Source organism: Neophocaena asiaeorientalis, unplaced genomic scaffold, assembly GCF_003031525.2.
Source record: "Neophocaena asiaeorientalis asiaeorientalis breed wild unplaced genomic scaffold, Neophocaena_asiaeorientalis_V1.1 scaffold46, whole genome shotgun sequence".
NCBI classification, from domain to species: Eukaryota; Metazoa; Chordata; class Mammalia; order Artiodactyla; family Phocoenidae; genus Neophocaena; species Neophocaena asiaeorientalis.
The window spans coordinates 7,097,107-7,111,704 of record NW_020175393.1 but is presented as its reverse complement, the minus strand read 5'-3'; the positions used below and the strand labels follow the sequence as shown (position 1 = coordinate 7,111,704).

Here is a 14,598-nt window from a genome sequence, read left to right as displayed (position 1 = left end):
CCTTGGGGGCTGCTTTCTGCAGGGCTCCTGGGGAGAGGGCCGAGAGGCAAGGGCTCTGATGTCAGGGAGAGAGCTGGCACTCAGCTGCCTATCCCCCTCCCCTCCACTGCTCACCCACAGGCCTTTAAAATCCCTGGCTTCCGAGGCCGAGTCAGCTTCATCACGTCCATGTCTGAGCATTTCTGTGGGACGTGCAGCCGCTTACGAATCACAGCTGACGGGAACCTCAAGGTGAGCGTCCCCTTCCCCATGGGCACCCCTGTCCCCTCTGTGCTCTGTGTATGTCTTCCTACCCGTGCCCCCTGATTGGAGGTGAGGCTAGCAGGGTACACGGGGTGATGGTGAGATAGTGTCAGATATGGGAGGATCGTGGGAGCGGCAGATCAAGGTGAACTCGTGGCTTCCATGGAACCGTCACCCTGGTTCCTTTCTTCCTTGGGTAATGGTTGATCAGGAGCCACTCTCCAGGACTCAGTGCTGTGGGAGGGCTGGGCGGGGACCGATGTGCCCTTTGCCCCCAGCCCCCACCCTGGTTGGCCCCTCCCACCAGGCCAGGGGTTCATTCCTGAAACCAGCATCGGTTACTCATATCTGATATCTCGTCAGCTCATGCTGTGCGTTCAGGCCCGGGGACGGCGGGTGGAAGGGAGGCGCGGACATGCCCATCTTCTGTGAGGCCACAGAGACTCCCCGTGAGACCAAACAAAGAGCTCATGGGTGGCAGTACGGGATTCTTCATCAAATGAGGGGCCGGACAGGCCTCTGGTGGTGAACCTGGAGGGAGCGCACAGGGTCCTGAGTGTGATGTGTTCATCCTGATTTGGCCAGGGCAGATTAAAGTCAGCTATGGGGAGGCCACCTCGTGGAGGGCTTGAGTGACCCCATGCAAGGTGCAGAGTGTGTCCTGTTGACAGGAGGACTCTGGGCAGAGTTTTTATACAAGGTGGGGAGGCAGGATCCCCGATTCATGTTTTAGGAAGAATAACTCCCAGGTTGAATTTGGAAATAGACAGTTAAATGGCCACTTTGTGATGTTCCAGATATGTAAGAGTTAAGGTGAAGGTGGGATGGAAGAGTGAAAGAACTTGGAGCTGCAGGTGTGGGTGGAGAGAGAGGCTCCGGGCTGTCTGGTCAGCTCTGGGACTTGCTTGGGATCGGGGGCGAGGGTGCTGGTGGGTGGGTTTGGACCGTCAGGCTGGACACCCGATAGGAACTGTGCGGCAGGTTGTTATAAAGCGAGGGGGTCTTCTGGGCTGGAGGCACAGGACTGAGTGGACAGTCGGTGGTAACTGTGTCAGTCAGTCCCCTCCACCCTGCTGCGGGAAGTGGAGGGAGGATTCTAAGGAGAATGTGAGGAAGAGGCTGTTTATAGCGCAGGGTTAAGGGGGCCTGTAAGGGCACTGGATGAGCAGCAGCAAACTGCTGTCCCACCCCTGGGAGGAAGGGGCAGGGGAGGAGTTGGCGTAACTGGGCTCCCAGGAGAGCTGGAGCGGCCGCCTGGCTGGGGCTGTGGTTGTGGACGGAAGCACCACTGCCGAGAAGTGCCCGGCCTTTCTCTGCTCTCACCCTCTGACCTCCCATCAGCCAAACCCAGGTGGAAGCCAGCAGGAGGGGGGCTCTGGTTGCAGAAGAGGGCAGAGAGTGGGGGCTGGTGGGGAGCGAGGAAGGGGGACTGACCAGCACGGGGAAGTGGGTGTATCTTCCGCTTAGATCTCGTTCATATCTTCTCTGATGGTGTCTGCTTGTCACACGTGCTTCTGTGCCCACAGCTCCCTGCACAGGACTGACACTTGGTAGGTGCTTTGTGGGGCTTCATGGGAGGAAGTAGGTGTCCCACCTTCTGGGACTGCCCCATCCACCCCGAGCCCCCCAGAGCTCCCAGCCTCTCCTAGAATCGGGAGCATTGAGTCAAGTTTGAATGACCTCAGGCTGCCATCAGCCCCATGTCAGGGACCACAAACCAGAGCAGGGCCAGGCGGGCAGGGTCCGGGAGCAAAGGGACTGGAAGAGGATGGAGGGGAAATGGTTGTACATGCTGGGTCTGGAGGGGACTGCCAGGGCTCAGCTCCCACTGACTGGGGTCCGTTCCCATGCAACGAAGAGGCCTTTGCATGGAATGTCTCAGGAGAAGGTGTGGATCTAGATTTTGATGTGCTGTATCTTTCGGTAGTTATTTGGTATTTTTCAAGTACGCACCACGCGCTGAAGGAAACGTGACCGGAAGTCAGATGATGCAGGCCTTGGGGTGTCTGCTTTTGCCTCCTGCCCATCCAGCCCCTCCGACTCCTCCATCTAGCACTTTCGGCCCCTCATTGCAGGAAGACCTGCTTTGAGTATGACCAGCCACGGGAGGCCCTCGTGCCCAGCCCAGGGGGGCTCCAAGGATGGGGGCCAAGGCTCAGGATGAGGGGGGCATGTTGGCCTCACCCGCAATGTGATCTCTCCAGGTCTGCCTCTTTGGGAACTCAGAGGTATCTCTACGGGATCACCTGCGGGCGGGGGCCTCTGAGGAGGAGCTGCTGTGCATCATTGGGGCTGCCGTGGGCAGGAAGAAGAGGCAGCATGCAGGTAAGGGGGCGGGGAGGCCAGGCTGGGTGGTGAGTGGGCCATTGTCAGCAGGAGGGAGGTCTGTAGTGAGCCAGTGGCACTCAGTGTGGTCCGTGCTCTCCGTCACTTCTGCTGGACCTCTAGACTTGGGGTGCGGTGATGCTTCTCCTTCCCAGGGGAAGAGCAGAGCCTGCACAGGACGGGGGGGCCCCACATTCTCTCGGGCTGTTTCATTGGGTGGTGGAGAAAGAGGGGTGTCATTGCCCCTCTCTCATCCCTGACAGGGAGGGCAGGGTCCTGGCATCCAAAAACTGTCATGGGCTCCATCATGGGCGACCTTGCAGTGTACGGCGGGGGTTTTTTGTCGGGCTGCGGTAGGTGAGTGCGTGTCCACGGGGCTGTCATACCTCTGTGTCCATCGTTCGTTTCAGTGAACTCTTTTCCCCGCCCTCTTTCTCTCCCCGCTTCCCTGCTCTCCTCTCCCCCACCCATCCTTCCCTCGCCCCAGGCATGTTCAGTATTTCCCAGATGAAGAACCGGCCCATGATCCTCATCGGTGGGTGACCCATCAGTACGTAACCACTCACCCTTGTCAGGGGGGGATCCCGTGGGGTGGGGCCCCTGCCGTAGGCGCCCCCCACCCTGATCTGCACTTCATCCTGAGTTTCTCATCCTTCACCTTTTCCTACCCCTCCAAGCCTTTACTGTGGCTTTTCTTCCCTTCCCTGACTCCCTCTTACTGTACAGGCCACAGAAATCATCGTTCTGTCTCACCAGAAGTCGGGTCGGGGGGGTCCTCCAGGTTTATGATCGCTATGTTAGCTGTCCCCTGAAAATGGAGCTTCTGGGTAAGACAGAGATCTTGTCCTCGGCTTTAGAATCTCCCAGCTTGGATACAGTCACAGGCGTCCCTTCCCTGCTGTCCTGTGGGTCAATTCACGTGCCTGTCCGGACCATTAGTGGCCCTTGGTCCTCGTGTCGTCACGCTTCTGTGTGGGCAGTGCTTAGGCAGCAAGCTAAGGGTGCTACTCAGCTTCCTAGGGAGGACACAGCCAGGATCTCAACTGCCTAATTCCTTAACTCCCGGGAACTTACGTGCCCAGAGCGCCTCTTATGTGCATAGGAGGCTTCAAACAGAAACACCTTCTTATTGAGCCTCATGTGGTCTCTAACCCTGGGGAACTAGCTGGTCCATGCGGAGCTTTGGGGATGCTGTTATCTCTCTGGTGCATGCCCAGGCTCGAGCAGGGGAGGCCTCGCCCCCTTGGCCACAGCCAGATCTGGGCCCCTGAATTGTGCCCTAAGCAAGAGAAAGCAGTGAGAACGACCAGGGGAAGGGATTCTTTTCCTTCAACATTTGGAGCAGAGTGAGCCCTGAGGCATGTGGGCTGGAATGGGCCAGAGACAGCCCACGGACCACACCAGCCACCCAGAGAAGGAAGGGCGGCTCACCACAGCATGCCATCGGAAAGAAAACTGTATCACCTCTCTTCTGCTGTCACCTCCACCATCCTCATCCTCTTGTGTTGGGCCTTGACCCATGCTGACACGCCTTGATGGCAAGGAGTGGGGGATGCCTTGATAGTTGCACCTCTGACACTGACGAGGTAGGGGGGCCAGAGCATGATGGAAAGCTAGAGGTTGGGAGGCCTAATTGCTTTAGAAGGAATAATAATACTCTCAAGGATATAGAGTAACTAAAGTGGTCTGATCTCTATAAAACCAAGAGTTGCCTAGAACAGGGCCTCTTAGACTTTCACGTACCTGTGAATCCCTTAGGGATCTTGTTATTTCGGATTCGGGAGGCCCGGGCTGCATCTCTTTTAACAGTCCTCACATGGTGCTGGCGCTGGCAGTCCCTGGACCACCCTTTGAGTAACAAGAGCCTACAAGGTCCCCGAGGCCCCTGGGACCATTCAAATCATCCTGTTGCTTTGTGTATGCTTCTGATCTGCTTGAGATGTTGTTTAAATAGATTAAATATTTAACCTTAGTATGTTGTCTATAAACTATATGATTTCTGTTAGCCCTTCCCGGAGAATGTGAAGATGAGATAACTAATTGGTAATTCAGGCTGAGGCCTCGCTATCGTTTTAAGAAAATGAAGGGACAGAGCAGTCTTCTGATGGAGGCTTCAGTCTTCAGACCTTAGGTGTTTCTTAAGAGAACTCGGGCAAAAGGAAAGTTGTGAGGAGGGGAGCCCAGGTGGGGGCACCCACAGACCCCACTGCAGGGCAGGCAGAGCCTGCGTGCGGGACCCTGGCCCTGCGTACCTCCTGGAGAGGAGGGCTGCACGTGTTTATTCCGGGGGCCCCTCTCTGTGTTTCATCGCTTTTCTCTCTCTCCTCGCTGTGCTCTTTGCCCCTCATTCCCCTTTCCCCAGTGTGAACGGGAGAACTCGGGGTTTGGTGGGGAGAGGCTTGGGGAGGGAGGTGGCCAAAGACCTACCTTTTGGACTGAGCCTTTCTTCTCTTTCCTTTTCCTTCCAGAGTTACTTTTGATGTGCCAAGATTCCCCACCAGCCATTCCAAGCATCTTCTTCAGGGACTCCCTCCATGTTCAGGGTCTGAGACACAGAGTGAGTTTCTCCAGCCAGATGGTGACTTTGTGGAAAGGGGGCTGGCTCCCCCAGATCCCTCTCCTCGCCCAGCGGTGGCTGGCATCTGGTGTCCCTCAGAGACATTACGGTTCCCACCTCGACTCAGATGCCAACCCAAAGTGCCTTAGCCCAGAGCCCCGGGCTCCTGCCACCCCGTCAGGACCTCTGCCCACCTCAGACCAACTGACCCACGTGGACAGGGAAGGACAGGCGGCTATGGTAGACGTGGGTGGGAAGCCAGACACAGAGCGGGTGGCCGTGGCCTCAGCCGTGGTCCTTCTGGGGCCTGTGGCCTACAAGCTCGTCCAGGAGAACCAGCTAAAGAAGGGAGACGCCCTGGTGGTGGCCCAGCTGGCAGGCGTCCAGGCGGCCAAGCTGACCAGCCAGCTGATCCCCCTGTGCCACCACGTGGGCCTGAGCCACGTCCAGGTGCAGCTGGAGCTGGACAGCACGCGCCACGCCGTGGTGGTCCAGGCGTCTTGCCGGGCTCGGGGCCCCACTGGGGTGGAGATGGAGGCCCTGACCTCCGCTGCCGTGGCCGCCCTCGCCCTGTATGACATGTGCAAGGCTGTCAGCAGGGACATCGTGTTGGCGGAGATCAAGCTTGTCAGCAAGACCGGGGGTCAGCGGGGGGACTTCCATCGGACGTAGAGCTCCCGCCCCCTCTCACCCCTGGCCCAGCGAGGTCAAGAGATGGGATGTGATTTCAGCCAAGGGAAAGATGTCAAGTACCTTTCACCCTGCCACCAGTTACCTTCAACCGGTAGGAACCCCAGGTCAGCCCACCCCTCTACTGCTCGATGACCTACACTGACCTGCGAGGTTTCCTTTCTTCCGAGAGGAAACCAGCAGGCCCGTCAGCCTTCCTGGACCCTAACTAAGGTCGTGGGAGGGGGCTTGCCACAGCAAGCAAGGCTAGATAACCCCCAAATCACACTGAGTGACTTGTGGACTCTCTCCGACGGTTGAGCCCATAACCTCCCCTTCTCTCTTGGGTTTTCTCTTCTGCTTCCTTCCCCGGGAGGGAACCAGGGGCTCCCAAGCGGGGGCCTCGTGGGCCACAGCCCTGAGGCCTCCTGGCCAAGCACACCTCCCACACCTGCCCCGTGCACGGCCTTTCCACCTGCACCCCTTCGTCCCTGGGACACACCAGGGGAGGAGGAGCGATGGAGCTTGCCTTCACCCACATGGTGCACCAAATAAAGCCACGATGCCCATTTTGGGGATGCAAGAATGAGGACTGTGTCTGTGCCGAGGGCACCGAGCCGCCGTGATGGCAGGCCCATCCCTCAACCCAACGCCTCCTGGGGAAAGAGGAGCAGGAGAGACGCTGGCAAAGCAAAGGGGCATGTTCTCCGTGCACCCCGCCTTCCCTGGGGGAGAGATGCTCCAGAGATGCAGCATCTCCAGTAGCACTGTCAGGTAGGGGTGTCCGAAGCCCATCCCGTCGCCAGCTGGTAGAGGTCACAGGGTGCAATTAGAGGCTCCCGGTTTTCACATCCCCAAACGCTGGACGCGCTTGCTGGGTTCTCTCGGTGTGGGTAGGTGCCCGCTCCCCCGGCCCCCCACCTGCCTTTCCTCTGGCCCTGCACCCAGGTGTGCTGGCAAATGCCTAACAACTAGCTCTTGGAAAAGAAAGAAACGCCAATTTCCATGGTCTAAGTCCTCCCACCTTGGCCGATTTCAAGCCACCGTACGACATGAACTGGCCTGCGGAATTCCTGAGGATGTCACAGTCGGGGCTCGCAGAGCGGGTAGGGTCTGCTTCCAACACGCCATGGGCTGTGCCGCTCCCCAGCGCGCCTCACGTCCCAGCGTGGGAAGAAGGCACAAGATTTCAAGGCAGGTTAGGTCGGGGTGGCACGGATTTAATATTTTTTAGTATTACAATATATTCTTATAAAAAAGGTGCAGGCGAAAATGACGCTGCAGATTTTGTACATTAGCCTCATTTGTCATCTGAAACAGCTGGTGAGAACAGCCTTGGCGTGGAGGTGGTAGAGGTGGGGGGCGGGGATGGTCACGGCTCCCCCAGAGCGTGGAAAGGGAATAGGGTTGGGGAAGAGCCTGGACCAGACCCTTCCCCATCTACCCGGAGAATTTTCTCCTCCCGCCGCCCTAAACACGCCTCACAGGGGAGGGGGAGCAGATGTTGCTGCTGAGAAGGGGACAGGTTGCGTCAGATTAACTGAATTTTACATTGTACACAAAATTAGCTGGAGAAATGAACCCAAAGGTGGCAGGAAGGGCACCTGGGAACGACCAAGGAACAAATACAACAGGCGTCAACGTTTAGCACATCAAGGACCAACTCAGCTGTCTCCAAGGCACCAGCACTTCTTGCTGAGTCAGCCGTGATGGTCTGTGGTCCAAGGCACTGTTGGCGATCTGGCTACAGTGGCGTCTGGTGTCAGAGCCACTGGCCAGATCTAGAAAAATAATAAATAGAGAAAGCAAAATCTTTAGAGGTGAGAAGCCTGAGCCCTGGAACAATCAATATACGTGTCCTCTGTAAACAGTTAAACCGAACTGCGCTTTTCTGTAGATCCAACGTGTCTCGAACGTCTTCCATATTCCTTCTTCCCTGGTGCGTATCCAGCCTTCCACGGTGGGTGGGAATGCCGGGGTTTGGGCAGGCTTGTTGGCTAGACGTGGAGCCCTCCCTATTCCCGGTCCCAGTGGGTGAGGTGGACCTCGGCCCGGCCAGTCTGGGGGAGGACCCTGCGAGGTCCCACCACAACCTTCCCATTGTCCCAATGCCGGCTTCTTCCAGCGGGGGCTTTGTGGGTATCACACAGCTCTGCGGCTACTCTTCCTGGTAAGCCTTCACCTTACCCTCACCTGGACTCCAGGATGGCTGCTTCACACCGGTCCCCACCAGGCTTACACTTGCTCAATCCCTCCCCCTTGAACCAACACCCATGTTGGGCTCAGCAACCCTGTGTTTCTTCCCCTGCAGCTACTATGCTCCCACCCCCAGAAAAGATAGATAGGCAGCTGAAGAGTGGGCCCAGCCCACCAGTCTGTCCACTGGCAATAACCCTGAGCTGGAGGAGGAGGTCAGAAGGTGAGAAACATAAAAGGGAAGGGCAGGAGGATAGAAGGGCAGGGAGCCTGTTGATGTGGGGTTGTAGGGAGGGTCAGGCAGTTCTCACAGATACAGAGGATGAGGGGTTAACTCTGGGGGGTTGGAAATGTATTAAAAATGAGCCTTGATGGAGTTCAGCTCACCTCTGTCCTTTTAGAAAATTTGTGTAGATACCAGCCATCATCCTGCCCCACAAGGACAGCTCCTGGTGGACAGAATGAAGGTGAGAATGGACAGGAGAACCAGAATGAAAGTCAGCTGAACCAAGTCGGGTCCCAGAGCTGGGGGGGGTGGGGTGGGACCCCCTCAGCTTTCCACCCCTGCCTGCTCTGGGCCCGCCCCACCCCCCCATCTGAATACCCCTGAGGCGGTCCCCTTACTCCCTTAGAGGTGGCACGTAACTGCAGAGGGCAGCTCTTGCCCTTGGAGCCCTCGGAACCGATGCCCCAGGGCCAACCTCAGCCAGACGAATGCAGTTGGAAGTGTCTCCTGCAGGCTGGACAGAGCAGGAGGTCACTGTGCCTACTGCTCAGCGGCAGGTGTCAGACGAGTACGGGGTCCGAGTAACGTTCAGTGGTAACCTAGGCGCTCTGGGTGGATCTGGCCCTCTGGAACCCCTAGCCAACGTGTGAGGGCACTGTCTCGCTTCAAGACAATGGTCAGGTTGTACAGGGTGGGGAAGGACAGTTTCATTCCAGGGTCCCTGTGCCCAACGTACGAGGTGTGGTGACGAGTGGGGTCTTCTTTCTTGAACCCCTTCCCTTACCAGATCCATCAAGTACCTGATAGCCCTAGTCGTGGGAACCCAAAGGTGAGTTTCCCGGGATTCTGGATTAGTATAGGATGGAGATGGCAGGAGGGAAGGGAGAGAGACTTAAGACATGCAAGAGAGGGGCCAGAGGGCTCGTGATGTAGGAAACAGGCACTGTCACCCTGTCCTGATGACTTGGTCCCTGCATCGTCCTCCCAGCACCTTTTTTTTTTCCTGGAACACATCTAGCTAGCATATGTCATGCCTCTTCCTTTCGATAGGAAACTTCGCTCCAGATCAACGTTCCATTAAACCTACTCTTGAGAGATGGGAGCCTGGATGCCCCCGCCCGTTACTCCCCACGGCACGTGAAATCTAGACAAGGTCCGTAGACCTCTCTCCAGGCTAGATATGCCAACATTTGGGTGTCCATGCTGGGGGTCAGGGAGCAGGGCCGGCCAGGGCTGGCCAAGTCCGCCTCAGAGAGTGACCCCTGGGGCCAGGGTGCAGGAAGAATAATGGGAAGAGGAGATGAGGGGAGACCCTTCAGGTGGGGAGACACCGGGTCCTGCCACGCAGCCCCGCCCCCCAGGACCCAGCCCAGGGCTCTAAATCCAGCACCGAATTGTGTAAGTATCACTAGCACGGCCTCCTCCACTCCGGCGCCCTGGGCCCATCCCTGTCTCCCAGCCTCCCGCTGCGGCCAGTCCCCCAGGTCAATAATTTAGCCTGTTTATGGCCCGCTCCCGGGTGGCTTCCAGGGCCTGGCTCCCTGATCGCTTGCGGCTGCGTTTGAGTTTGCACAAGTCCTTGTCGAAAACTTCGCCCGAGCGCAGGGCTGACACCAGGTCATCAAACTCGCCGCCCTCGTCCAGCGCGCTGCCCGCGTGTACCTTCCGCTGGCGCTGCCACCGCTCCCGCTCTCGCTGCTCCTTCAGCTGGAGGGGCGAGGAGGGCGGGTGAGAGGCCGTGGCCCAGCACATCCACCGCGGTCCAGGCCACGGACACCTGCCCTCCTTCACGGGTTGACGCCTGGGCTGGGTCTACCAACTGGCCCCACTTTCCTCCTTGCTAGGGCACCCTGAGCCTCCCGCCGCCCACGCGCTCTCCACTCCCTCAGCCTTGCTCAGGCCCAGGCCCCAGCAGCACCCTCACCATGGCCTCCATGCGCGCCCGTCGTTCCTCCTCCTCCTTCCTTCTCCGCATGGCCTCCAGGTCCTGCCGGGCCTCCGAGAAGGCCTGCAGGAAGGTGTCGAAGATGCCGAAGAATTCATCCGGCTGCATCTTGCTGTCCTGCTCCCCAAAGTGCATCAGGGCCTTGGAGAACTGTTGAAGAGAAGGGTTGGTGGAGAGTCCCCCCCAAGCCTGGTGGGCAGTTGAATTCCAGCCAGAGCAGAGCTCATCCAGGTGGGGGGACTTGGGGGGGGCAGGGCTAGAGAGGGGAGCCCCCCCCACACGTCATCAGGGTAAGGACGAGGCTGAAGGAAGGAAAGGCTTGAGGCTGACACGTGGGGAGGTGGGAGACCCAGGCTGGCTGACAGAGGCTGCCCAGAGTGACCTCTGGGTCTGTTAGGGTGTAGGTACAGGACCAGGAGCTGCAGACCTTGGGAAGCACTTCCTAAGGTCAGGACCACAAGGATGTCAGATCATCTAGTTATCGGGCTACTTATTTAACCCCTCTGTGCCTCAGTTTCTTCATCTGTAAAATGGGGATAATAATAGGACCTACTTTATAGTGTTGGGGGTGGGGTTAAATGAGTTACTGATGCAGAGTGCTAGCTACATATCTGGCCCTGTTACTGAGAACTACCATCTCTGATTCAACCTACTGAAAACCCTCTAAGAAAGCCCTCACTACTCTAAGTGTGCTCCCTGGACCAGCGGCATGGGTGTTTCCCGGGAGCTGGTTCGAAGGACTGAATCTCAGGCCCCACCCCCGACCTCCCGAATGAGGACCCACATCTCAATAAGACTCCCACAGTTGGGGTCCAGAGGCATGTCAGAGTGCAAAGCAGGAAGAGGCAGAGCAAAGCTAGGCTCCGGAGTCAGGCTTCTAACCCAGCTATGTGTGTCACAGCGGGGCAACCCTGGGCAAGTTGCTTAACGTCTGTGGATCTCAGTGCACGTATCTGTGGAATGGGATAAGAGCCTTTCAACAAACCCAGAAGGTAGGCGGTGAGACAGAGGATGGAAAACACTTCATGGGGCGCCTGACATCTGGTCAAGGGACTGTGAACTTTGCAACAGCGTTGCTGTCGCTTTTCTTGTAGGAGTGAGGAAACCCTTTCTCCTCGAAGCTCTGTGCCTCTGGGTGTGTCCCTTCTGGGCCACCTGTGGTAGGACCGGTGAAGAAAGAGAGGGGTGGGGGTGGGGTCAGCCTGGGGGCTTGGGGCGCCCTTACCTTGGCCCTGGCTTCATTGAGCTGGTCCTCCAGCTCTGAGAAGCTGAAGCTGGAGACCGTGATGAAGTCGCTCATGACCGGGACAAACCTGTCCTTCGGATCCCACGCCTGGCGTTTCTGATATTCCAGCTCCTGAGGAGGGAGAGCAGTGCCAGGACGAGAGTCAGGAATGCTGGGACTCACCACATCCTCCACCCTCCTTGCCAATCGCAGGACACTGAGCCTGCCTTTGGAAGAGGGAATACCCTGGGTCTCAAATTCTAAGGGTGGCAAAGATTGTGAGGTATCAACCAGTCCCCCCGCCTCTATGCTTCCCTCGTCCCCGCTGCCGTATTTCTTTCTCTAGATCCTGCTACCCAAAGCATGGTCTGGGACCAGCAGCGTGAAATTTTAAGAAGCAGGCTCTCAGGCCCCACTCAGAATTAGAACCTGCATTTTAACAAGAACCTTGGGTGATCTGTGTGCCGATTAAAGCGTGAGATGCATTTCCAAATCTCCCAGTTGATGCGATGCTGCTGGTTCATGGACCACAGACCACATTTTGGGTAGCACTTTAAAGGGCTATAAATTAGAAAGCAGCCCCCTGCCCCGTCCCCCCACTGCCATAATGGCAACAAAAGGTTCCTTCTCACACTCCTTTCTCTAAGCCCATTATCCCCTTAGCCGCCTCCCCACATACGCCCAGTGAAGATGAGAAGGCTCTCTAGTTCCTAGATCGGAACAAAGGAGTGGGCCGCCTCCACACCGGGCTAGAGACAGTATCATCTGAGAAGCCCTTAGATCAGGAATAGTAGAGATCTGGGTCGCCAGCAAAAAAAAAAAAAAAAAAGTATAGCCCCTGGGTCCTCTACTGGCCCAGGCAGGAGGTGAAGAGACATAAGGAAAGAACTTCTGGGGACAGTGGTCCCCAGTGTCACTCTAGGTGTTACCGGCCCTAAGTCAGCTTCCAAGGCATGGAGATCCTCTGTCCCATCGATTTGAATCAATCTTAAACGTGGCAGGTTTCTCATTCACTCCCCTCCACTGTACAGTGACAGGCTACAGTCTCCGAGGGGTGTCCCCTCTTCAGGAGTCTAAATTGAAGCCTTGGGTAATTCAGTTATCCTTTCCTGAGCACTCATCTATGCTACAGGCTGTACCTGCTGTGCCAGCTGTTCTGTCGCCCCAGCCAGGAGCTTTGGGTCACAGAGATGCATCAGACAGGGTCTGCCTCTGGGGTGGGGGTGGGGGAGTCCACCCTCTGGCCCAGTGACAGGCAGCAAACACAGGCAGCATGGGCAGCATCCCCTCAAACCCAGGCAGGCATAGATGATGTACTCACCACCTCGACTGCTCTGAGGCCCCTCCTGAGGTTGCCCACCTCCTTCTCCAGCTCTGCCAGGCTATGGGGGGCAGGGGGACACAGAGGGAGGGAGAGGAGCTGGGGTTAGTACAAGGCAGAGCAAACCCCAATGGCTTTGGGAGTCAGTGCACCCGGGTTCCAGCGCTGCTTTGACTATTAACATGTTGCCCTGGCAAATCACCTCCCCTCTGTGCTCTGTCTGTGCTTCTATAAAATGACGGGTGAAACTTATGTCCTATAGATCCTTCTAGACCGGAAATGTCATGCTGCATATTGGAAGGTTTCCAACACATGGCCTCTGGCTTGGATTTATTTTTATTACCATCAGGTAATGCTCATAAGCTCTTAACATGGTACCTTGCATGCAGCATACCTTTGATGTGTATTAGCTATTTATCTCTGCGTTTCTGCTTCTATCGGAGATGCTTCTATCAGCCTATATACGTTCAGGTCTGACTTCTCGCCTGTAGCAGATACCCCTGGAGCCCGCCACCCCACCCCCACCATCTCCTTGGACCTTCCGTTGTAGTGGACAGCCCTGACCTCCAACCACTGAGCGCTTTTTCTGCGGGCCAGAGCATTACTGCCCACCCCCAGCCAGTGAGTGACAGGAGATGGTAGATGATGCCCATCTTACCCCTTGTGGGGATAATGGAGCGAGTGTCCTACACTGTCTCCCACACGCTGCAGAGGCAGGATTAAGCTCTGATCGCCTGCAGTGGTTAAGTGGCTTCACAACAACCCCATTGCCGGCATTCTCCCCATCCCTGTTGCAACTCCCCACTCCCGCTTTGTTTCCTGAGAGAATCTCTGAAATGAGGATTTGAGAGCAAAGAGTGTCTTTCATCGGGTTCTCCCAGAGCAGAGCCCGGGATGCTGTTCATTCTGAGCCAGCTCAGAGCAGCCCCGAAGGAGGAAGTTGAGATGAGAGAGGGCGGGATCACAGGGAGAAGGCAGCCTCCAGAGGACCCCTTACTTGACTTTGGCGGCTTCTGGAAGGTGCTGCAGCTCAGAGGGCATATTCAGGATGTCGGGGAAATGCTTCTCCAGGATCATGATCAGATAATGGAGCAGAGAGATGTTTCTGTGGGTGAAAGTCGGGTCAGGGGTACGGGGCCAAGGGCATTGGGAATGAGGGTCCGGCGGACACCAGGGTGAGGTGTTAAGGGGAAGTTGTGGCATATTTTGGGAGGGTGACGGGGAGGAGGGGAGAGGCCAGGGTGGGGTGAGACGGAGGCTCCAGAAGCCGGCAGGTCACACCTGTCGATGCTGGACTTGGTGTCGGCGATCTTGTTGAGGCTGGCCACCCGGAACCCGTAGGCGCTCCCACGCTGCCCTTTGTTCATGAAGTTGCCGATGGCCAGGACGACCTCTAGCATCTGCGCTAGACGCTTGCTGCGGATCAGCTCCCGGGAGGCCAGCAGGATGGCTGGGGGAGGAGGGACAGGTGAGAGCCCCACATACACCAGGCCCTTGAACCCTAGGACGATGCCACCACAAAGTCCAGAAAAGGCGCCGTTAAGTGTCAGCTTCAGAGGGGCAGAGGCTATGCCCACAGCCCGGCAGAAGATCTTCTCCACGTATACCTGCCTCCGGGGGAAGCAAACTCGCCAAAAGCCAATTCACCAAATAACCCTTTCTCAAAATGTGCCAACTCTTCCTAAGACCATGTTGGAGAATGTATCATCTTTCCTTGCATATATTTAGACTCTTAACATATTCTTTCTGTGGATATATGCAAGAATATAATACTTTGGGCTTCCCTGGTGGCACAGCGGTTGAGAATCCACCTGCCAATACAGGGGACACGGGTTCGAGCCCTGGTCCGGGAACATCCCACATGCCGCAGAGCAACTAAGCCCGTGCACCG

The 14,598-nt window shown here is 56.9% G+C and overlaps 2 protein-coding genes across 6 annotated transcripts in view; one reads left to right on the top strand and one right to left on the bottom strand.

Moving 5' to 3' along the window:
* Positions 1–7,670, top strand: part of MOCS1 (molybdenum cofactor synthesis 1) — a 38,226-nt gene extending 30,556 nt beyond the window's left edge. For 3 of the 5 annotated variants that reach the window (XM_024766170.1, XM_024766167.1, XM_024766169.1), the window contains exons 8-11: positions 121–231; positions 2,448–2,568; positions 3,056–3,103; positions 5,037–7,670. In XM_024766170.1, coding sequence (XP_024621938.1) covers positions 121–231; positions 2,448–2,568; positions 3,056–3,103; positions 5,037–5,797 — 1,041 coding nt within the window. In that variant the 3' untranslated portion in view covers positions 5,798–7,670. Of the gene's footprint in view, positions 1–120; positions 232–2,447; positions 2,569–3,055; positions 3,119–5,036 lie in introns of all 5 variants that reach the window. The other 2 variants (XM_024766171.1, XM_024766168.1) reach the window with 2 other exon arrangements.
* Positions 7,671–8,384: 714 nt separating this feature from the next.
* Positions 8,385–14,598, bottom strand: part of DAAM2 (dishevelled associated activator of morphogenesis 2) — a 47,456-nt gene continuing 41,242 nt past the window's right edge. The window contains exons 20-26 of the mRNA XM_024766061.1: positions 13,989–14,157; positions 13,705–13,812; positions 12,708–12,768; positions 11,387–11,518; positions 10,141–10,311; positions 8,615–9,923; positions 8,385–8,439 (exon numbers count right to left, since the gene is read on the bottom strand). Of these exons, the coding sequence (XP_024621829.1) occupies positions 9,702–9,923; positions 10,141–10,311; positions 11,387–11,518; positions 12,708–12,768; positions 13,705–13,812; positions 13,989–14,157 (863 nt within the window). The 3' untranslated portion in view covers positions 8,385–8,439; positions 8,615–9,701. The remainder of the gene's footprint in view (positions 8,440–8,614; positions 9,924–10,140; positions 10,312–11,386; positions 11,519–12,707; positions 12,769–13,704; positions 13,813–13,988; positions 14,158–14,598) is intronic.